Consider the following 24080-nt stretch of genomic DNA (forward strand, 5'->3'; position numbering starts at 1 on the left):
TACTAATGGCCTACTGTTGACTGGAAGCCTGACCAATAACATAAGCAGTAGATTAATACATGTTATGTACATTATATGTGTTATATGCTGTACTCTACAATAAAGTAAGCTAGAGAAAAGAAAATGTTATTAAGAAAATCATAAGGAAGGAGCACCTGGGTGGCTCAGTCAGTTAAGCTTTTGACTCCTGATTTTTGGCTCAGATCACGCTCTTATGATTTGGGAGATCTAACCATGTTGTGCTTTCCACTGACAGCATGGAGCCTGCTTGGGATCCTCTCTCTCTACTCCTCCCCCACTCACACTCTTGTTCTCTCTCACTCTCTTTCTGTCTCAAAAATAAGTAAACCTTAAAAAAAGAAAATCATTAAGAAAGAGAATACATTTACAGTACTATTCTATATTTACCCCAAAAATTCATGTATAAGTGGACCCACACAGTTCAAACCCATGTTGTTCAAGGATCAATTATATAGGTCTTTTTAAAAAATGTTTTTAATGTTTTATTTCTGAGAGAGACAGACAGACAGCGTGAGCACGGTAGGGTCAGAGATAGAGGGAGATACAGAATCTAAAACAGGCTCCAGGCTCTGAGCCCGACACGGGGCTCGAACCCACAAAGCGTGAGATCATGACCTGAGCCGAAGTCGGACACTTAACCAACTGACCCACCCAGGTGTCCCAGGTCTTTTCTTTTTTTTAACAGATATTTTAAAACTGAGAATAAGACATTTATCTTTCTAATCAGGAGAATAGAAGAACTTCACCCTAAATAAGTTTTAAAGGGATCATGAACAAAAAAAAAAAGTCACATTCTGACTATACCTCATGAATTCTTGTTTATTATATTGATTATGGCTGTACACTTATTACAACAGGTAAAGATAAAATATGGCAGCCTATTCTCTGTACTCATAGGTTTGCCATTTAGTAATTGCATGTATTGAAAGATAGTTGAAAAGATATGAAAGTAATTGTCAACGCCACAAAAGAAAAAAAAAAAACAAAACAAAGAAAGGAAGGGAAGAAAGAAGGAAAACAAAAAGCTTCCGTTAACGTTTCCACATGACAATTAGTATACATTAGGGGAGTGCAGCACAAGTGACCAAAACATCAACTCCAAATAGTTACTCCAAGTTTCTTACAGGTTTCCGTGTGGTCCCATTAATACTTTTGGAAACATAGTGAAGGAATTTTTGTAAATCAGTTTTTTACCCAAGACAGAGTAAAGGCTATAAAATTGCCTTTTAAAAAACCACCTATAAAAACAAACCTGAAACACTCTGAGCTTGCCATAAAAGATATGATGGTGTAAACATTATGGAGGTCTTATCGATCCTCAATACCTAAGCATAACACTGCTTTTAATAATAAATGAGAATGATATAAATATGCCAAATACGAGTGCATTACCCTAAATAAAACCAGTAAATTGTGAGGCTTGATATAAAAGTGAAATATACTAATGGAACAATGTCTAGATTGTTGCTATCAAGAGCATAGCATAACATTAAACCAGGCAAAATGAAAGAGAGAAATTAATTAAATTTTAGGAATATTATTTATCTTTCTTTTTACTGCACATTTTATGGCCATTTCCCTAGAAGTCATAAACATGAGGCCTGATTCATTGTTCTGAAGTCTGAATAGAAGCCTGAAGGCACCTTGCAGCCCTTCCCTTGTCAATCAGGCTATAGTTTCTGACAGCAGTGCTGTGAATGAGGTCAGTCTTCTCTATCACTTGCCACCCAATCTCCATTCTCCCCTTCCTCCATCCCCCACTCACTGGAGCTATCTTTCCAAGGTAAAATTCAGACCATAGCCTTTCCCTGGATAAAATTCTCCTATCTTTGCCTGCTGAGTACTATCCAAGCTCCCCAGTGGATTGGAAAGCATCTGTCACCTGGCACCCCTCGTCCCCACTGCCGCCTGCCTCCCTGGTGCCTTCTTGCCTTTCTTCTGGCTCTGCAATGGCTCCTCCCCTCGCTTTCTCTGAGCACATAGTCAGTGTCCACAGAGTCCCCCTGCCCAGAGTGCCCTTCTCTATCCAGGCCCTCGGTGCTAGGTGAACTTTATGATAGGTGATTCAGTTCCAATGTCACTCTCTCTGTCACGTTCCATGGTCATTCCACCCCTCTTCCCATAAACAATTCCTTCCCCTCCTTTGTCCCCATACATTCTACTCACCCTTCACTTACAGCTGTCATCATTCAGTAGCACTGTTTTTTTACTTCTGTGTCTGTCTCTCCTGGCAGACTGTGAATTCCACTTTGACAGCATTGTGCCTTAATCCTTTTATTTATGGGATACAGTTTACAGTTTTATGTGTTGCTGAGCACATAGGAGATAAATCATTTGGGTTGGAAAAATCTCATTGCTGGGACTTTTCATTTCTCCTTGTGTTACAAATCATTGTTGTGATGACCTGTTTCTCTCAGTCTCCTTCACGAAGTCACTGAGCTAAAAGTGCTTCTTTGTGGGGGACCCCCCCCCAGATGCCCTTTATATTAGGTTTCAGGCTTTTCTTTGCAGGTGTTACTGCCTCAGCCCCATTCATCTCTCATCCTGATTACTGCCACAGTCTTCTCAGAACTTTACTTTTACTCTCCTATCCTTGCATTTTTGAACTTGGATCAATTTCATTGCAGCAGCATCCAAGAAGGCACCTAAAGACACCCTTTTCCTAGGACCTATATCTATCATCTATCAACTTTATCTTTCTGAGGACTCATTCCACCTCCTTAGGAACCAGTCTCATTTATGCCCCTCTTCACAGTGACAAAAGGTGAAGCCTGGCTCCAGCTAACATAGCCTCAGAATGGCCCATGCTCACAGTTGGCTGGGATTACAGTCTGTATTATTACTACATTCTTATTCCAGCTTAATCACATTAGAAGCATGTGGTAGGCCAGGGCTTTGTACCATAGTTTGGTTAAAGAAAATATAAATTGGCCAGACACAAAACCTGAGCTCTTTTTCTGTTCAGCAATTGTGTATCTCACACAGAAAACTTCACTGTTTCACCCTATCATTATTCCCCTAAAGAAGCCATTGAGCTGATAATGTTAATTGTTAATGGAACCGCAGAAACTTAGTTTGGCTAGAAATTAAAATTTAGCAACTGCTTTTATAACTTTGACTTAACAATACAAGGTGATAATATAATTCTAAATGAGGGAATAGTTCCACTTCTTCATAACTCTAACTCAATTTACTTAATAGCTATTTTACACACTTCTCTTTCTTAAACTTCTTTGTCATTCTGTTGTGACTTGAAGTTCATGAGAGAAAAATCAGCAGGCCCACCTTTCAGTGATTTCTTTTATATTTCTCACATTCACTTTCTTCCTCTTTCTTCTCTATCCCTCAACAAAATGAAAACCATTCATGTAATAAATTCATTGTAATTCAGCAGATATATATGAAGTAACTTCTTGGTTAAGTATTAAGCTAGGTGTCATGGGCAATTTAAAAAAAACTGAAACTTTGTCCCTGAGCCCAAAATATTTGCAACTTAGAAATGAGGTAAAATCTTATATATTGGTGATTATTGTACTGATAGTATATCACAAACATAACAAAGGTGAATGAGGCAAAACAATTATTTAATCTTTGTGAGGAGGTATTGTATTTACAATATTTACAATATTGTAAAGCATTGCTTTCTAAATTATGCTGTTTGAGGCATTAAATATGTTCCTCCCCAAAAATACTCCCTTAAATAAGAATAAAATAGAGGTGCCTGGGTGGCTCAGTCAATTAAGCATCCGACTTCTGCTCGGGTCATGATCTCAGTTTGTGAGTTCGAGCCCTGCATCGGGCTCTGTGCTGATAGCTGAGAGCCTGGAGCCTGCTTTGGATTCTGTGTCTGCCCCTCTCTCTGCCCCTCCCCAGCTCATGCTCTGTCTCTATCTCTCAATAATAAATAAATGTTAAAAATGTTTAAAAATCGGGGCGCCTGGGTGGCTTAGTCGTTTAAGCGTCCGACTTTCGCTNGAAATAAATAAAAAAACATTAAAAAATGTTTAAAAATAAATAAAATAAAATAATAAAATATATCAGGCTTTCCAATTTGTGATTCACCATGCATGTTTTCATATTAAAGACTCAGAGCATTTTCAAAAGAATTTGCTTATAAATCAGAATAGAACAACTGGGAACAGAAGAGAAAGACTTGGCCTTTTGTATTTGAAATCTGTGGCATTTTTTTTTTCTAGGAGAGAGAGAGAGAGAGAGACAGCGTGAGCAGGGGAGGGTCAGAGAGAGAGGGAGTCACAGACTGAAACAGGCTCCAGGCTCTGAGCTGGCAGTCAGCACAGAGCCCAACACGGGGCTCGAACCCACGAACCGCGAGATCATGACCTAAGCGAAAGTCGGACGCTTAACCAACTAAGCCACCCAGGCGCCCCTGTGGCATTTTTTCTTTTTACTTAATATCAATAAAAGGAGAAAGAGAGGCAGACAACAGAGATAAAGGGAGAGATAAAGAGAGATAGAGATAGAAGCGGGCCCTGCTGTAAAGATACATGTTAACTTTGTGCTACCCATTGTTTTCCAAGATTACTTGACCATGGAATTCTTTAAATTTCGTAGCTAGTAACCTACAAAAGGGTGCTAGTACTCCCTAGAAAAGGGGTCAGGGAATATTAGTTCATGGCTTAGCTGAAGAAGGATTGTATAGCTCATGTTTAAGTGGTTTTGAATAAGTGTTACAAGCCTCTGGTTCATGTAACAGAATCCTTTATCAGTTGTGTGCCTGATTTATGTGATAGCCTGAATCTTAGTTCCCTTTGGCCTTAGATTTAATTACATACCTATATATTTTGTTCTGCTTAATCAGGAAGTTCAAGCTATGCCTCCCTAGGACATAAAGGCTTCCCTCTCAGTTGTCTCCAATAAGTGACTGTTGTACTTGTTCTACTCTTTTTTTTAAAAATGTTTATTTGTTTTTGAGAGAGAGACAAAGAGATAAAGCACAAGTGGGGGAGGAGCAAAGAGAGAGAGAGAGAGAGAGAGAGACAGAATCCAAGTCATGTTCGTCTCTGAGCTGTCAGCACAGAGCCTGATGTGGGGCTTGAACTCCCAGACTGCGAGACCATGACCTGAGCCGAAGTTGGACGCTTAACCAACTGAGCCACTCAGGCGCCCCTTGTTCTACTCTTTATAAGAATGCTTTGGGGGCGTCTGGGTGGCTCAGTCGGTTAATCATCCGACTTCGGCACAGGTCATGATCTCACGGTTCGTGGGTTCGTGGGTTCGTGGGTTCGAGCCCCGCGTCGGGCTCTGTGCTGACAGCTAGTTCAGAGCCTGGAAGCTGCTTCGGATTCTGTGTCTCCCTCTCTCTCTGACCCTCCTCTGCTCATGCTGTCTCTCTCTCTCAAAAATAAATAAAATATTAAAAAAAAAAAAGAATGCTTTGTTACTATCTTCCTGTGCTCTTTTACCGATGCCCTAAGCTACCCGTTTTCCATGTTCTCTTCAAGAAAGGCCACATTTAACTGGTTGCCTCTTTTAACTGCCGTCCCTGCTTACTTACCTCCATTCAGCAAACATGCCTGGAGTCTGTCCGTCTCCATGACTCCTCAACAGTGCTCTACATCTCTTCTACGCTCTGGTTTTTGCATCATTCCAACACAATGGGCTGCTTCAAGTCAAATATGATTGTTATTGGCCATTTTTCTTTTTCTCAGTTCCTAGAATGATTTCAGTTCGTTATCATTTTTGACATATTCTCCACTGAAGACTCCTTTGCTTTCTCCATTCTACATTTGTAAACCCACTGTCTGTTCTTTACGTGGATACCTCATTCAGGACCGCACTTTCTTCCCTCCAGGAGGCCTTTCACTGTGAGACAGTAAATATGCTTGTGCTTCTCTCCTCCTGCCTCCTTCAAAATGTGTATGCATCACGTGGCTCACTTGTTATCATTATTTCATTATCATCCTTATTTGATTCTGTTGCATGTACATATATACGTGGCATCAAGTATGAATCTTAAAGTATACCCTTTGCCGGGACTGAAACTGTTTTTATTAACTGGGTCCCATCAGTACTCAGCAAAGCATTACATGTGTTTGTTTCGTGATTTCACCATTTTCCTGTGATGAAAATCAATAAATCCCACCCTTTTCTGGCAAAGACACAACAGGCCTTATTCTGTCTGATTCCTAAAGAAATATGTAGCCAAGTATCAGCCAGGGACCTACACTGAGCGTCATTTCCCTGAGATTTGAGATTCCACCTCCCCCAGTCTTCTCATTTCCCACACATCTTTGTGTCTCTCTTTTTCTGCTTATCATTATTTCCCTGCTATCTCAGTCTTCTACTTGCTTATGTGAAATGTTACAGTCATCTAGTAAGAATGTATGAGGGTCAGTCATAAGCGAAGCAAAACAGTGGCATGGGATAAGAGAGTACCGAAAGCTATGACATAGTCCATGCTCCTCAGTCCTGCTTGCCCCTCTGGAACATATAATGTAGTTGGGAGATAAAGCATGCATATAAAGAAGTTGAGAAGAATGCAGTACTTCCAGGAATAAAACAGGCAAGTTTGCTTCATGGTTCAGAGAAGGGGAAGATCAGTAAGCTAGACTGACAACTAGGTGGGAAAAGTTTTGCAGAGAAAGTAAAACTTGTATTGGATATTCTAGAATGGGTAGAACTTAGCTTTTTTGGAGGGATGAGGAAAGACATTTGGTAGGGACAGAGTTCATCCAGGGGACTCCTGACGATGTGGAAGAACTAAAAAATCTGCTGAGTGACTGCAGGCCAGGGGAAGAACATTGAGGTTTACCCTGCAAGTCTTGTATCTCTAAGGAGCGCCTTCAAGTTTTATCTGTTTTCTATTTTAAATAGAATAAAAATTCCATTTAGAGTGTATTTCAAAGTCACTGATGTAGGCAATGAGGAGTTATTGGAGATTTTTGAACAAGGAAGTTATGTAAGCAGAATTTCAAGACAGTTAACCTTCCATAAATATGTAGACATGGGAGAGCTGAGGAGAATGGAAATACAAGGAAGACCAACAGTGAAGAGATCAACTATTGCCACAGTCCAGGTTCAAGGCAGTGAGGTCTGGCCTGGGCCAATGAAGAAATGTAGAAACTCAGATAATAGCTGTCTTAAATCTGGTTTCCCAGAAGCAAACCCTGAGAAAATGAGCCATTTACTCCCATTTACTAAGGGAGTGCTTTTCAAAGAAAATAGTAAGAGATTTGGGGGAGCAAAACAGAGTAGCATCTGAGGACAACCAAGGGTGTGATTTCAGGTGAAATCAAGGCCTTCAGCTGATCTGAGTGAGGAGGCTAGTCTTTCTCTGTCTGCACTCAGGCTTTGCCTGTGGAGCTGGGCAAGGGGAGAGAAAGAAAAAACTTTCCAGGCATTCTTGGCTCTTTGAACCTTTGGGACAAAGCAGATCGAGCAGTCCAAGGACAGATAGTCCTCTGAAGAGACTCATATGGAGTTGTTAGAAGCAAAGTATAAAGAAAGAAGGAGGCAACTGACAGTTACAAGTTCTCTAAAGAGTAAACTTATAGAAGTGAGATATGTGTAGGGAGACAGAGAGAGAGAGAGAGAAAGAAAGAAAGAGGAAGGGAGGGAGGAGATATAAAGCACTGATTTCTGACTTACCAAGAGGCTAAAATTTTTCTGCTATTCCTGGTGTCCAGATAATCCAATAGTGCATCGTAGGTTTTATAAGATATGTAAAGTATGTTGAAATGTCAAATATAATGGCACAAAGCAGCCTTATTTAATTGGCATAAATTCTTCCTCTTCTCATGTGAACTCCTCCCCATGTATCAATGTGATACTCTCTTTTTCCTGAAGAGTTAATAGCTTATGACTATAATTTGATTGCACTCAATAAATGGGAGCAAAGTGCTCTCATTAGTGCAAAGGAGTAGGACCGTTGAGCAGTGTTATGTGCAACCGCATTTGAGATTCATGGCCGTAACTTTAAAGTGAGACCAGTCTACAATTTGTGTGATATTTTGTCTAGAAACATTTGGAGTCACAGAAGCACAGAAAGTAAAGGAGATATTTGGACTTAACCAGAGTTGGAAGTTAGTCAAGTGAATTAATGGGGGGGAAAAGGTTAAAGGAGTTAAAGTTTGCAAGTAAATGATTGTGGTGATGGACCATGGAATCTAGGCTAGGAACAAAAACAAAAAACCAAACAAACAAAAAAAACCCAACCATAGGATCTCTGAATTAATTGTAAGTCTTGATGTGGTGAAGGAATTGATGACAGACATAAGTGATCTCAAGTTAACAGTAGAACACTTGAAATTGAGATGGAGGTGCTGCGGTTTTTCCAGTTGACAAGGTCAAGGGTACGACCTTGAGAGTGGATGACATAGGTGATCTAGAGGAAAAGATTCCTGAAGATGAGGAAATCAAAGAAATAAGACTAGGTTGTTCAATATTTTATCCAAATGGGAGAGTAGGGTGTTCAATAGATTCACTCAAGTAGTAAAATGAATAAAAATAATGACAGGAATGACAATTTTCTAAGTTCTTTAGCCTCCTGCTTGACCAAACAAAAACAAAGAGAAATAAAAACAAAGAAACTCTGTAAAATGTCCTGAATGGATAAGCAATTAACTTCCACAGCAGCATTCATTCACCTTGGTACCAAAAAAATAGGCATAATGTTTATCTAAGTTGCAAAATCATTTTACTTTTATTTACACTAAACATTTATATACACAAAGACAATGTTGAACCTTCATGGTTTCCCTTAATAATTATTCAGTCTCCCTGGATTATTAATTAAGATCTGTGAGGGTCATTGGGAGAATAATTTTAAATCTATGTAGAGAGTAATAGATAACTATCCATAACACTTAATTATGATTCAAGGAAATAACCTGAATTGGAGTTACGTGTGTATCCTCATCCATTTTATTATTATTATTATTATTATTATCATTTTGCATAATTAGTTAGTTGTAGCATGCTTTATTTCCAAAGGGATTTCTGATCATCTTTATTCCAATTATAATAGCACGTGGTCTTGCAACCGATGGTGGCAGATATTCAGTGAAAGGTATATTCATAGAAGAGCAGGGCTATCCTGGACATGGATTGAGAGGATTACATGTTCACTCAGTTTATTATATACCTTATCTTACACTTGCACATGCTCTCTGTTTTTTTCTTACTTACCCTATACCCAACTAAGCAACTCTAAGGAATGATTAATGTGTTCTATTTCTACTTTTAAAATATAATGTTTGTTTGTTTGCTTCCTGTATTATATTCTCCAAAGTATCTCAGCTAGCTAGCTCATTGAACTCAAGTAGCAATTCATCAATGGCAGCAGCATTTAGCAGAATCTAGCAGGATGAGGTGACACAGAATGCAGGGAGTTCAGGGAGGCATATTTTTGTAGAGATGAAGTAGGGTGATTTTTCCATTGAAAAATCCCTGGGATAAGGGATTTCCATCTTAGACTAGACTCTTTTCTGCCCTTTCATTGTGAGGAATATTTTAAACTAAGAATTTCTCATTTATAAAATGTGATACTAATTAATGTTATTATAATCTGAATAAATTAGGGGAAAACTTTTTAAAAGGCATTAAAAATATAGGGTACTATTCCTATTTAAGCATGGTGGCATAATTGCTTCAAGATGTCTAATGTACCCTAAAAGGTGGCTCAAAGATGATAAAGATTATTTTAAAAGTGGAAGGTTTTGTTCTTGCTTTCTGAAAATGCCTAGTATGCTTCTGGTTTCAAAGAAGACCCAGCTGTGGAAAGGTAACTATGAATCAGACATATAATTAAACCTAAAGATTTCTGACGACTGTGATATCCTCAGGGAGGCTGGAAGGTAGATGCTGAACCTTCATGCCACTTGGAAGTGAGATCAGAATTGGAAATAGGATGGGTGGGAAGAAAGTGCTAGAGGCAACTTTACCAATGGGCAAATGAGGCAATTCCCTTGGAAGAAGGCAGCCTTGTCTCAAATTGTTTCCCCAGGACCCGAGAAATGAAGTGCCCAGAATTTCTACATTAAAAAGACATTCATTTGGGTATAGAATTTTCTGAATCTCTGATTTTGGGGTGGGAAATTAAAAAGTCTCCACCCTCCTTGCACCTTTCGGTCTCAACTTGAATATCACTTTAAAGAGGCCTTCCCTAACCCCCATTTTGAAGTAGGGCCCTAGGTTTACTTGCTAAACAGCTTTTCCATTTCAGCCTTCTCTCCATAGTTTGCAATTGAACAGGCATTGGAATGATCATGTGTTGAATCTCTCTCTCCTTCTCTCTCTCTCTCTCTCTCATTTAGAAGCTCAATGAAGTCAGAAGGCGTGTCAGTATGTTGCACCTTCTACTCCACAAGGCTTGCAGAGTCATTCAGTAGAAACTGTTGAAGACATAAACAAATTGTTTAAGAAGTTTAACAACAGCACTTTCATTCTTGTTCCTTGGGCTATGAATATCTACAAGTGGCAATGGTTATTTCTGTCAAAATAGAAAGATTTGTGTACTGCTGAATTTTTAAACTATCTGAAAGACAAAAATGTATGACATCTGATCTAGACGTTTAAACTAAAGAAAAATGAAATTGAATATTGCTAGCTGGTTAACTCCTAATGGCTTGGTATTTCAGGTTGGAATTGTACAGTATGGAGAAAATGTAACCCATGAGTTCAACCTCAATAAGTACTCATCAACGGATGAGGTACTTGATGCAGCAAATAAAATAATCCAGAGAGGTGGTCGACAGACCATGACAGCCCTTGGGATAGACACAGCCAGGTATGTGGCTTAAAAAATAAACCAAAATAAAAAACTATCCATGACTAACTGTTCACAATCAAGCCCTTTAGGGTATTGATTGAGCATTTATCTCGGCAATATTTTCTTTTAATTTAATGTTTATTTTTGAAAGAGAGAGGGAGAGTCAGAACACAGGCAGGGGAGGGGCAGAGAGAGAGGGAGACACAGAATCCAAAGCAGGCTTCAGGCTCTGAGCGGTCACCACAGAACCCAATGCGAGGCTCGAACCCATGAACCGTGAGGTCATGACCTGAGCTGAAGTTGGACCGCTATCCTACTGAGCCACCCAGGCACCCCTTAAAGCCATCTTTTTAAAAACTGGATTCTATCACTTAGCTAATAGTTATAGGATCAAGTTTTTCTACAACATAGTCTCCCTGCCCTTCTTATCTGTCTTCTCATTCCAAAGGCTTAAGTGATGAAAAATCAATCACAAAAACTACTTTAGTCTACTGCATCATGATTTTGGGTACTAAGACAAAATATTAGTGAATGTCTTTTCCCTTTGTTCTTTGTCTATGCTTCTAGGAATCTGATTTTTTAAAAAAGGATTAATATTCATCCACTTCGACTCAATATATATTTGTATCTTAGTATATCCATAATTTTACAGTACCTAATATAGGGTTATTAAAGCTCTCAAGTAGTTTTTAAGAGGCCAATTTCAATATTGCTGTCTTTGAATTATTTTCAGTGCAAAGATTGAAAGAAGTGGAAAGAGCTTCATCATTTATGCACTTTCTTCCTTTCTCCAAATTCTCTCTAATTTACATCCCTTCCTTCATCCTACACCTCCATGGAGAGCACATAATCCACTCTGTGGTTGAACTTCATTCTATGAGAAGCTACAGAACTGTCCTTTGATCACAATGTAGAATATTTTATTTTCTATATATTGCCCAATTGTACCCTACTCTCATCTTTTGCTGTTTTATTTGTGAGTTGCCTTTAAAGATAATAAGGTTCTGAACAAAAACCAAGCAATACCAAAATCACAGGAAATACTAATAAGTAGTTTGACTAATACTAAGGATCCTTCTGTTAAGTGTCTTCACCTTCTGGACTCTCATCTGATTTTAAAGAACTAATTATCCATGCTCTCACCGCACCTGCCTACTGAGATCAGTATTTCAAGGGGGTTAAAATAGTTAATATGGATATTCTGAAGAACTGAGATTTCTTGTGCAGCATTAGACTCTTAAGTGTTAGAAAAGCATGTGGTTCTAGTTATATGGGGCTCGAGAGAAAGTAACCACAAACAGATGGGGTAATTTTACATTTACCTGCCTTTCAGATCACCAATTTGCATGCACAGAGAGTGCACATGTTGAGGTGTACCGAGTGCACCTCCTTAAGTAATTGACTAAATGTGACTGCACATTCAGAGTAAATCAAAGTGTTCTTTGAAAGCTCTGAGCCTGTAGGGAGCTGTGTATTTTCCAAAGGCAACCACTTAAGAATGAATATTCATCTTTGAAAACTAACTGAAGAAATACTCTAGCTGCTTTGCTCTTGCATAAATACCATAACCCTATATGGTTTTTGCCTACATGTTCACAAAGGGTCTAGCTGTAGGACACACAGTTTATTGAGTTTTGTATATAAATAAAACTCCACAGTGGTATTACTAAGTATCCTTCTTGTACGTTAGTTTTTTCACATTGAAGCTATTTTTAATTGCTCTTTATTCCTTTCAGGCAGGGCCAACTACAGGCAATGTTTTTTTATTTTTTAGAATCCTTTACTTCTATTTTCATTGGATGGTAGTATTTGGGGGTCATGGGCAATTTGCTGAAGATATTTGAAACAGAAAGAGCCACTCAAGAGTTCTGCCAATGGCGGGGCGCCTGGGTGGCTTAGTCGGTTAAGCGTCCGACTTTCGCTTAGGTCATGATCTCGCGGTTCGTGGGTTCGAGCCCCACGTCAGGGTCTGTGCTGACTGCCAGCTCAGAGCCTGGAGCCTGTTTCAGTCTGTGACTCCCTCTCTCTCTGACCCTCCCCTGCTCACGCTGTCTCTCTCTCTCTCTCTCTCAGAAATAAATAAAACATTAAAAAAAAAAGAGTTCTGCCAATGGCTACTCTTATGTTTATAAAACCAAGCCTTGTTTAGATCTACCAGATTTTCTTTAAGAAATGTTTTTTAACTATCTCCATTAGCCGAAGTTCATTTAGTAATGGTCTATATCTTTGTGAGAATTAGGAAGTTTTGGTGATCTTCTAAAGAATTAGGACCACAAAAAGAATTGAATCCTATATGCTATCCATATCTGAACTTCATTTAAATACTAGCCTTTAACATCTGTTTTCACCTTTGTACATACAAAGAAGTCAGAAAATCTACCTCTGTAGTTTAGAGGGCAGATATGTGCAGTCCCTTAGTGATTAATTGTTTTTAAAAACCTCCTTTATTTTTAAAATTTTAAGAAAATCAAAAATGTAAAAAAAAAATCATACAACAAAATCCTGTGTACTCACCAAACAAATCAACAGTTGTTAACATCTGTCATATTTGCGTTCAGTCTTTTTAAAGGAAAATAATCACAGATAAAATTCCTTTGCCCAAATCACTGGGATCTTCTCTCCTGCTCACAATATTCCTCCTATTGTAAATTTACTATGTTCCTACAGTACAACTAATATGTATTGTGCAAACCATTTGGAAGGTTGGTGTAAGAGAAATATGTTTTTGGCATATCCCAAACTCCAGGTGTTTGTCTTTATGACCAAAGTAAAATATTTAAAAGGAGCATTCAGTACAATGATTGCTGTATTTTATACCAAAATCCAAAAAATATTATGTAAAACCCTTTCATTGTTTCATTCCTAAATAAACTTACTTGACTCCAGAGAAGGAAGTGAGTTGAGTGAAAGAAAATAATACAAGGAAAGTGTGTGTGTGTGTGTGTGTGTGTATGAAGAAGCGCACACTTTTTAAGTTAAATAAAAAATTCCTTTCTTTGCAGTTAGGTCATGTCATTTTCCCTTTCTCTCCATGCCACCTTCTCCCACCCCATCCTCTGTGTCCTAAAACCTAGTTCAGGCCAAATCTTTGACAGCTACTCCAGCCCCTTTTGCTGCCATAGCCCTGCTCTGACACTGAGTGAGACCACAGCTGTCTGCAGTCTTTTATTACCATGGCTGATTTTTCCCCCATACCCAAAAGCACTCTCAAGCACTCATAGCCACACAAATATTCTATTTTCTCCCAGCTCCCCTCCTCAGCTCAGAGGATTTCCATACTGTTCTTTAAATGTCAGGGTAGATATGGGGGAAGTGAGGACAAAGCAAAAGCTTCTGCCAAAAGCAGAAGAAAAGAAGAGTGTTTGTAGAGAAAGGAGTGGCTGAGAGAGTATTTAAGATCTGACCTTCTCTAGATCTGATGTGTGCTCCAGTCACACCTTCCCTGACAAGTTTCCAAAGAATGAAATACTGCTGCCCTTTGTGTATGGGATATGTGATGATCAGCAAAATGGTGACCTCTCCGTCAGCTGGGATAAATCTAAAACTATTACAAATAGTGATCATCATGTCTCCCAGCTTGAACAATGGGTGTGAGTGTTGATCTTGGAGGGACAGCACTAGTGTAACTACAGTTGTGTGTTTTTCTTTTGTTTATCACTTTGCCTAACCCGGGGTGGTGTTTTATTTGCTTCTCTCTTCTCTTTGGTTACTTCAGGAAGGAGGCTTTCACTGAAGCCCGGGGTGCCAGAAGGGGAGTTAAAAAAGTTATGGTAATTGTAACTGATGGGGAGTCCCATGACAACCATCGACTGAATAAGGTCATCCAAGACTGTGAGGATGAAAACATTCAGCGGTTTTCCATAGCTGTAAGTACGTGGCTAGAAATGGCTTCCAAACTCTGGTGTGAAGACGAGAGATGTGTATGTATCATGGTTATTTTATGAAAGTGACAGAGACAAGGTTGAGAAGGGAAAAGCTCTCCATTTGAAAGTAAACTCCGTAGAGGCAGGATTGGGTCTTGCTCCCTTTATGGCCCCAGGAAGGGAGGATGAGAGAAAGAAAGGGACAGAAATAGGGAAGGAAAAAGAAGAGAAGAAAAGAAGAAGAGGATAGAAAGAGGAACTGGCTGGGGCAGGGAGGGAGGAACAGAGGAAGAATGGAATAGAGGAAGGGAAGGAGGAGATGGAAGGGAGGAAGGAAAAAGGAAGGGAAGGAGGGAAGGAGGGAACTGGAGATGTGCTAGGTAAGAAATACAGTGCCTGCTAATTAATAATTATTCCCACAATTTGGGAAGGTGGAAAATCAGTACTTAACTCATAATAATCTGCTAAAAGTGAACAATGACATTTCAGCACCTACACATTTCCTGAGTTACAGGAAAGAAGCAAAAGGTCACCTAATTTTTTGTCTACTCTGGACAGTCTACACCAGGACTTAGAAGAGTCCCTGCAGTAGCAGGACTTTCTTTTTTTCCCCCCACATTTATTTATTTTTGAGAGACAGAGAGAGACAGAGCATGAGCAGGGGAGGGGCAGAGAGGGAGGGAGACACAGAATCCGAAGCAGCTCCAGGTTCTGAGCTGTCAGCACGGAGCCCAACGCGGGGCTCAAACTCACAGACCATGAGATCGTGACCTGAGCCAAAGCCGGACGTGTAACCCACTGAGCCACCCAGACTCCCCAGCAAGACTTTCTTACGTGGTTTTGTAGTTACAGGTATTCCTCTGCACCAGCCACTTTCTTGGCATTACTGGTGGAATGAGGAGGAATCAGGAGACTGACCTATTACTTATGCACTCTGTGCAGAGCCATTTCATCCCTACTTCATAGTCCCCCACTGTGCAGCCAAAGTGAAGCCAGCAGCTATAAAATGTTTTCCTATAATTGCATTTAAGCTGCACAAGAAGGGAAGAATGATCACAGAAATTTCCTTTAGTTCCAAGGAAAAGCCTAGCCTGCTATTGATGATATAGAAGATATTACATATAAAGTACTTTAGCTCTTTGTGAGCAAATCTGTACCAATACAAAAGCAATCCATTATTAATAACAATTGCCTTTCGAATACAAAAGAGAGAGAGAAAGAGAGAGAGAGAGACTGTCAGAGTGCTTTATAGCTCTTATTAGTCATTTTTTCTTTTCTAAATCAACTTCTAATAGTTCCATGAACTGAGATAACTCAGTTTTCATGGTGCCACCCCATGGAAAGGGACATTCAGAAGAAGAGAAATAAAAATTCTACCTTTGAAACATGGAAACTAATTTAAATTATCACACGCTATAACCTACAGTGTTTTTTTCTGTGTCCTTCATGGCACCCCAAAGAGGAGGGCAACCTTTATTTTCCCCATTTTATGATGAGGAAACCCAGGGACAGCAGGCCCGATGGCTGGAAGGTCACATGGCCAGGCCTCCATAGCCCCCTTGACTGACCATATGTACCACTGTCCTGGGCTGTTCTTCCCCACACCCCAATCTCCCTTTCTTCTGCCTTGGATCTCTGGAAAGTGCTACAGGACTGTCCTAACCTGTTTTCACTAACTTCCGCTGACTTCCAAAGAGCACCACGGTCCTCTCCACCCCCTGCTTTTTGTACTAGAGCAAAAAGACCCAGAGATACTAAGACCCATGGACATTTTCCAGAAGGGAGTCTAAGAAGGGTGGGTAGGGGGAAGGGTAGAGGAGCATATATTTTGGAGCCGGAAAGACCTTTGTTCAAATTCTGCCTTTGTGACAGCAAATAAGTCACTTAATACTCTGAGCTCCAGCTTCTTTATCTGTAAAATAGAGCAATATTGTTTCTCTTTCTCTCAGATAAAGAATCAGTGAGATAATGACTGTGAAAATATCTAGCACAATGGCAGGCTAGGCAACCAATCAGTATTACTTTTCTTACAGTTTACAACCATGAAGTAATAAAATTATAGTGCTTTAGAGCTAGAAGGAATCTTATAGATAAGTTGTGCTGCCCTCTTGCACAGAAGCCTTCAGAGATAGGCTCCCATAGACTGTCACCCCTGTTCTCAGCTTCTGAACCTTAACTAACAACTGTGTCCAGCCTTCCTTTCTAATCGTTCACTCTCACTTCCATAGCATGTGCCCTTTAAGGAGTCTTCTTAATATAAGTTGGTTTTTCTAAATAAGACAGGAAGCCAACATTTCAGAGCTCTAACTGCTTAGCCTGAATTGTTTTTCAACAACATCTCTTTTATTTACAGTAGGTGAGAATAAGTTATTACCCATAATTGCATTAATCTTCCTGGAGAATCATAAAATCATGAGTTCCTTTCCTATTTTAATCAATGAATTATTATCAAATTGCTCTTCAAAATGTTATAAATATTGTATTGGAAAATTTCACTTCAAGAATTATTTTTCTAATTCATATTTCCTGTCCCCAGTGAACCTTGTTATTTTTTAGTTTGTGCTAAGCTAGAAAGTAAGACAATTATTTTACTTCCTCTTCTTATACATTCACACAGAAAGGTTTTGGGCATTTCTGCAGCTGCATTCATGCTTCACATGATCAATTATAGTTGAGGGTCTGCCCTTGTTAATCACATGGACTGTTTCTCCTACTCCATTTTTTTTTTTTTTTACCCACCATTTGATCTTGAACACTACAGATGTGTTTTAGGGGAAACAATGACCCAAAAATAATTGACTATTGAAAATTTAAGCACTCTAGGGGCCTCCTGGGTGGCTCAGTCAGTTAAGCGGCCGACTTAGGTTTAGGTCATGATCTCACAGTAAATGAGTTTGAGTCCCACATTGGGCTCTGCGCTGACAGCTCAGAGCCTGGAGCCTGCTTCGGATGCTGTGTCTCCCTCTCTCTCTGGCCCTTCCCCGCTTGCACTCTGTCTCTCTATCTCAGAATTAATTAATTAATTAATTAATTAAACATTAAAACTTTTAAAAAGAAATTTAAGCACTCTATGATAAAACTGCAAACGTGTCCCATTAAACTCTTAGATTTGGTGAGGGTCCTGAGCTGGTGTGAGTACTCTGTTCCATGGTCTGTATTCTGTCACTTGGAGATATTAAACACTGCTAGCAGGAACCTGCTTTACATTCATATTCTAATCTTAAATGATAATGACTGGAATTATAATGGCTGTGAAATGTGTATTATCTACAGCATTCAAATGAAAATCAGAGAAGTTAGAAAGTATCTTAGCATTCCATTCATTTGCATACAAAAGGCACTACAGTACATGTAAAAGAATTCTACACTTTACATTTTGACACATCTGCCTCAAGGGAGGTTCAATTCTGGATGTCTACTTCAGGTAAATATTAGCAGAATACCAAATGCCTGGGCTTGACATATTTGTATAAAGTGAAACAGAAGTAATTTATAAGTGTTATTTTGTATTTCTTCTCATTCATAGAAAATAATGTTTCTACAAGCTACCAGATCCTTGGGTGAAGGATCAAAACACATTTCTATTTTCATTTTTATTCTGTAATACAAATAGTTCAAACTGGGATGTAAGTCACAATAATTCCTGGGAATCTTTTTCTCTTATATTTTCTTCCAAATATGTACTCTCATATTGCATCTGAATGTTTTACTTTTATTCTTTAAGTATGGCATTTAGGCATTTTCTTCACTGAACTGTATCCATTTGTCTCTGTCTGTCACATAGAGCACATTTAATTCGCTAAATGTCTGACATTTACAACACAACTATGAACCTCAAACATGCATGGTCCAAACATCTTTATAATTTCTATATGTATTTTCAACTGTATCACTTTATAAGTGAAATGGGAGTTAACATGTCAGTGCAAAAGTGAATCTAGAATATGCTCAATAGGAATTAAGGAGGAAAGATGGTGACTTTTCTGCCAAGGATGTCACATGACTTATAGGATAAATTCGGTAAAACACTGGGGACTCAGGGCTCTTCATGTGATACAGGATCTGTATGAATCTAAAAGAAACACATGTGTAGCAAAACTGCTGACAAAGAAGAAGCCCAACAGTGTGTCCAGAGAGGAATACCAGGTGTAGAGTGCGGTGTTGAGCCAAACTCCAGTGATCCTGAAATCCACACACACATATGATGGAGACTCTGGAGGCTGGAGACTCTCTCTCTGCCTTTTCCATACTTTCTCTGGGGCATGTCCATCTAGATGTGGGGAAATACTCAACTGTAAAAAAGGCATCTTAATTGTGTTTAAATATGAGAGAGAATTTCTTCAATATAATACGAGCAAGTGGCCCTTGGGTTTCTCTCCCTATCTGGATGGTTCTTGACCTTCATTTCCACTAATTCTCTTCCCCCATCAAATAGCTGAAGTGGGGAAAAGCACCAGTGGTCTCTGTCCAAATGTAAATGGTTTCTGTTGCTTGCATTTGCTTTTCAGCCAGGTAGACAGGAACCAAACTTTTGTGTTTGGATACAATTTTGCAAGTTCCTCTTAGTGCCCTTCCTGCCTAAATCTGGACAAGTAGTAAAAAGTTACGTTCAAAAATCAAAAAGCAAGCTAACTAGTGTGCTGATTTCCTTAGAGCCAACTCTAGGATTCCTAAATTGTGCTCATCTTCAAAGCAGCACCAAGTTCTTCACAGACGTGAGGGCATTATGCCTCACCCACACACTTTACAGATGAACAGGGAGCCTAAGGAAGGAACAAGGAACTGGATGAAGACCTGCATGTACAGATGCACAGAACTCATCAGAACCCTCCCCGAGGATGCTGTGGGAAAGGAGCGAGGGTGTGACTCAAGCAGGAGGAAGGAATCAAGAATGAATCCCTCAGTGACTCTCACTAGGAAGGAAATTTCTAGAACTGCCACATTGCCTGCCTGACTAGCTGGCACACAACCCTGTTCCTACCATTAACATTTGAATGATTCATTTACTAATCTAAACCTTCATGCGTCTTATGATGCTAATAAACAAGTATGTTGCAAGATCATAAATAGCAACACTTAAAACAGTAGTTTTAAAATCAGGAGACTATAGATGCTGGTGAGGTTGTGGAGAAACAGGCACCCTCTTACACTGTTGGTGGGAATGTAAACTGGTGCAGCCCCTCTGGAAAACAGTGTGGAGGTTCCTCAAAAAATTAACACTAGAACTCCCCTATGACTCAGCAATAGCACTGCTAGGAATTTACCCTAGGTATACAGGTATACAGGAATGCTGATGCATAGGGGCACGTGTACCCCAATGTTCATAGCAGCGCTCTCAACAATAGCCAAAACATGGAAAGAGCCTAAATGTCCATCAACTGACAAATTGATCAAGATGTGGTTTATCTATACCATGGAATACTACATGGCAATGAGAAACAGTGAAATCTGGCCATGTGTAGCAACATGGATGGACCTTGAGGGTGTTATGCTGAGCGAAATAAGTCAGGCAGAGAAAGACAGATACCATATGTTTTCACTTATAAGTGGATCAGGAAAAACTTAACAGAGGACCATGGGGGAGGAGAAAGGGGAAAATAGTTGAGGAGAGGGAGGGAGACAAACCGTGAGAGACTCTTGAATACTGAGAATAAACTGAGGGCTGATGGGGGTGGGGGAGAGAGGAAGGGGGTTGATGGGCATGGAGGAGGGCACTTGTTGGGATGAGCTCTGGGTGTTACATGGAAACCAACTTGACAATAAACTATGAAAGAAAAAAAACAGTAGTTTTAGCTCTTTTCTAACTACAAGCAAAGAGCTGTACCCTTCTTAATAAAAATATCAGTTTTTAAATCTACCATTTTGAATCTCACATTGAAATATACACGCAGACGCCTAGAACAGGCAGCCACAGGAGAGTTAGAGTAGCCGGGTGTTCAGAGGAGAGGGGCAGGGTCTGTGGCCAGAAGATCCAGCGCAGATCATGACTGATGCCTCCACCTGTGTCTGCCCACTCACGTGTCCACGATCTGCCCAGTAAACAATGCTGAACTGCACATGGGGACTGTGGCATGTCGTTTTTGCAATAGAACTTTGAAGACACCATAGAGTCTCAGTTTAATGTTACCAGATAAATCTATGTTTATGATTTAAAAATGTAAACTGAAGCTAGAGAATTCTACTGTCTTCTGGTCCTCAAGGAGTAGGATATTTTAAAAATCAAGCAATAGCACAGAGCTCAGAATCTTACCATCATTTTTTAGATTCCACTAGCACAGAATTAAATTAATCATGATCCTTTGTTCAGGAAACCTCATCATTTGTGGAAGCATGGGCCACCTTATAGGTTTTTATGTTTATTATTGTACCTTCATACTTATTGTAAGTATGCACTATAAGCATCCATGGGCCTGACCACATTCACCACCTGAGTGTCCTCCACCTGGCAACCATAGACCCTAATCTATACTGTATTTTCTAATCTTTTGGTACCTATACATATCTAAAAATAATTCTAAAAGTGTTCCTTTTTTTAACATGGTGTCATGCTGCATATAGTATTTTGAAACTTTTAAAATTTAATGTTATGATTCATCCATATTGGGGTGCCTGGGTGGCTCAGTCAGTTGAGGGTCTGACTCTTGATTTTGGCTCAAATCATGATCCCAGGCCATGAGTTGGGTTCCATGCTCAGCGTGGAGCCTGCTTGAGATTCCCTCTCTCTCTCTCTCTCTCTCTCTCTCCCTCTCTCAGATTCTCGCTCTCTGTCTGCTACTCTCCTATGCACTCTTTCTCTCTAAAATAAAAAAGGGGCACCTGGGTGCCTCAGTTAGTTAATCATCTGACTTCGGCTCAGGTCATGATCTCACAGTTCATGGGTTCGGGTCCCAAGTGGGACTCTGCTGACAGCTCAGAGCCTGGAGCCTGCTTCAGATTCTTCCCCTCCTTCTATCTCTGCCCCTTCCCTGCTTGCATTCTGACTTTCAAAATTAGTTAATTTTAATTAAAATTATTTAAAGTTAATTAATTTAAAAATTAATCCATATTGTTTCATGTCATTATAGTTCATTAATTTTTTAATTAAAGTAACACATAGTAAAATACCAGATTTCAATGTGAAAATTCTGTACAAAGTGAACAATCTGATGACTTTAGATAATCACATACACTCTCATAACTGACAGCTCAATCAAGATATATAACATTTCCATTACCCTTAGAAAGCTCCTTATACTTCCTTTTGTGTTTAATACCCACTTCTATAGTAACCATGCTGTGCCTTATATAACCATCGCTTAAGTTACGTATTTTATTTTATGTAAATGAAATCATACAGTATGTACTCTTTTGTGTTAGCTTTTCACTCAACATAATGATTGCCCATGATATTTGTGCATCAGTGATTTCTTTTTTTTTTTATCATACATTGTATGAATACACCACAATTTGTTCTATACTTTACTGTTCACGGACATTTGAGTTGTTTCCAGTTTGGGTGCAATTAAAAAAACTGAATGCTGATTCATGGGCCAACATGAATGACTCTCAGAAGCATTATGCAAAGTGAAAGAAATCAGACACAGAAGGCTACATGCTATATGACTACTTAAATACGACATTCTGGAAAGGCAAAGCCTTATGGACAGAAAATATATCAGCGGCTGTAAGCGTCAGGGGGAGGAAGGGATTGACCACAAGGGGCAAGAGGCAACACTGATAGAAATGTTCTACACCTTGAAGTGGTAGTAACCCTACTGTGTGGGCTTATCAAAACTCAGAATTGTATATCTAGAAAGGGTGAGTTTTACTGTATATATATTATATCTCAATAAAACTTATTTTAAAAAATAAAATAGATATTTGGGAAAACCTACTAAGACATTTCAGTAATTACAGTTAACTGTAACAAATAATTCTTGCCTCTCTCTCTTCTGTATTAAAAAGAAAAAAAAAGTCCCTGTCTTCAGCATTTGGTTTCAAACAGGAATTGCTAAGTAAGATTTCTATTTAGTTCAATATCTGTTTTAAAACTGTATGCATGGGACTGTCTCTTGGTAAGATGATCAGGAAAAAATGCCTATTCAAGACCAAGTAACTCACATACTAACTGCTTTTACCAGCAAATGGTTGGTGGCATAGGCTGGAATAATATCAGAGACATTCAGAAACTATAACATTACTTCTGAACTGTCAGACTTTAAAGATATAGCTGGTCATAAACAAAGACACAGTAAGGCAAGAGAAGAAATTTTCACAAACATACAAGATTGTCCTTTATATTTTTCTCTATCAATTACAGTATTTTACTTTAATTTTAGGAAATCACATATTTGAAAATTATTCTTCCAAGAATGTGGAAGTATATAAAAATCACATTATATTAAGGTACTATATACACTCTTGTTTGTGGACAAAGTGCTTGAGATCCTTAATTAACATATAAAATTTAAAATATAACCTTGCCATTTTTGTCACGTCTTAGATTCTTGGGAGCTATAACAGAGGAAATTTAAGCACTGAAAAATTTGTGGAAGAAATAAAATCAATTGCAAGTGAACCCACTGAAAAGCATTTCTTCAACGTCTCTGACGAATTGGCTCTAGTCACTATTGTTGAAGCTCTGGGAGAAAGAATATTTGCCCTGGAAGGTATGACAATTTCTCATACTCCCGCATGTTTTCTCTACAAATCAATTTAATGTAATGGGATTTGGATATTTATTTCTTCTACACAGCTAATGCACTTTTACTGTGTATCGTGGCCAGCACGGAACAATGCCCTTTTCTGTAAATCTGTCACTGAGATGGTTTTCTCACATAGCCCTGTGTCTGTTGGCAGCTCTCTTAGTAAAGACGTGGCGGTGCTAGTGTGAGGGCTGAATGAAGGCAATGGTCAGTGTAGACTCAAAAGAACAAAAATGTGCCCATGCATTTTAGTTCTTTTCTGTGACACAGGCTTAGAAAATGGAGGTGCTAGCTCACGTTTTCTTTTTTAATTTGTTTATTTAATTTTGGGCTTCTGTGGAACTGACCTTATTTGCAATAACGTCGTTGTTTATTTATTTTCTCCCATTTTGGTTCTTGCCCATTTTAAAGGTCTTCATGGAATTCTGCCTTCACTCCCATGGGAGTGAAACGTTGGTTAACTATATTGGTCTAAGTCATGTTACTTTTTGTGGATTTTTTTCCTTGCATGTTGCAGTGGTGATTGGCTACTGAGGAAAATGAGTCATGGCATTCCTTTTCTGCCTTAGGTGGAAGAGGTCAAGTAACACATTCTTTTGGAACTAGCCCTTGCCTGAGCAAGAAAAAAAAAGCAAGATTTTGGAATCATTATGCCAGGCAAACTGAAAAAAAAAAAAAAAAAGCCTCCTTCATATTCTCAATAACTGAAGACCAAGAGAGTGCGCCTCTTTCCCTCAACCTAGGATGAGAAACCTCCAGAGGGTTCTGCTTTTATGCCTTATC

General features: G+C 39.1%; 1 protein-coding gene across 2 annotated transcripts in view; it reads left to right on the top strand.

The window, feature by feature from the left end:
• Positions 1-24080, top strand: part of ITGA1 (integrin subunit alpha 1) — a 156780-nt gene that overhangs the window by 73453 nt on the left and 59247 nt on the right. For both annotated transcript variants that reach the window (XM_077752498.1, XM_077752499.1), the window contains 3 exons: positions 10620-10768; positions 14466-14616; positions 23096-23261. In XM_077752498.1, the coding sequence (XP_077608624.1) occupies positions 10620-10768; positions 14466-14616; positions 23096-23261 (466 nt within the window). The remainder of the gene's footprint in view (positions 1-10619; positions 10769-14465; positions 14617-23095; positions 23262-24080) is intronic.

The sequence above is a fragment of the Crocuta crocuta genome, unplaced genomic scaffold, assembly GCF_008692635.1.
Source record: "Crocuta crocuta isolate KB4526 unplaced genomic scaffold, BGI_CrCroc_1.0 scaffold181, whole genome shotgun sequence".
Lineage (NCBI taxonomy): Eukaryota > Metazoa > Chordata > Mammalia > Carnivora > Hyaenidae > Crocuta > Crocuta crocuta.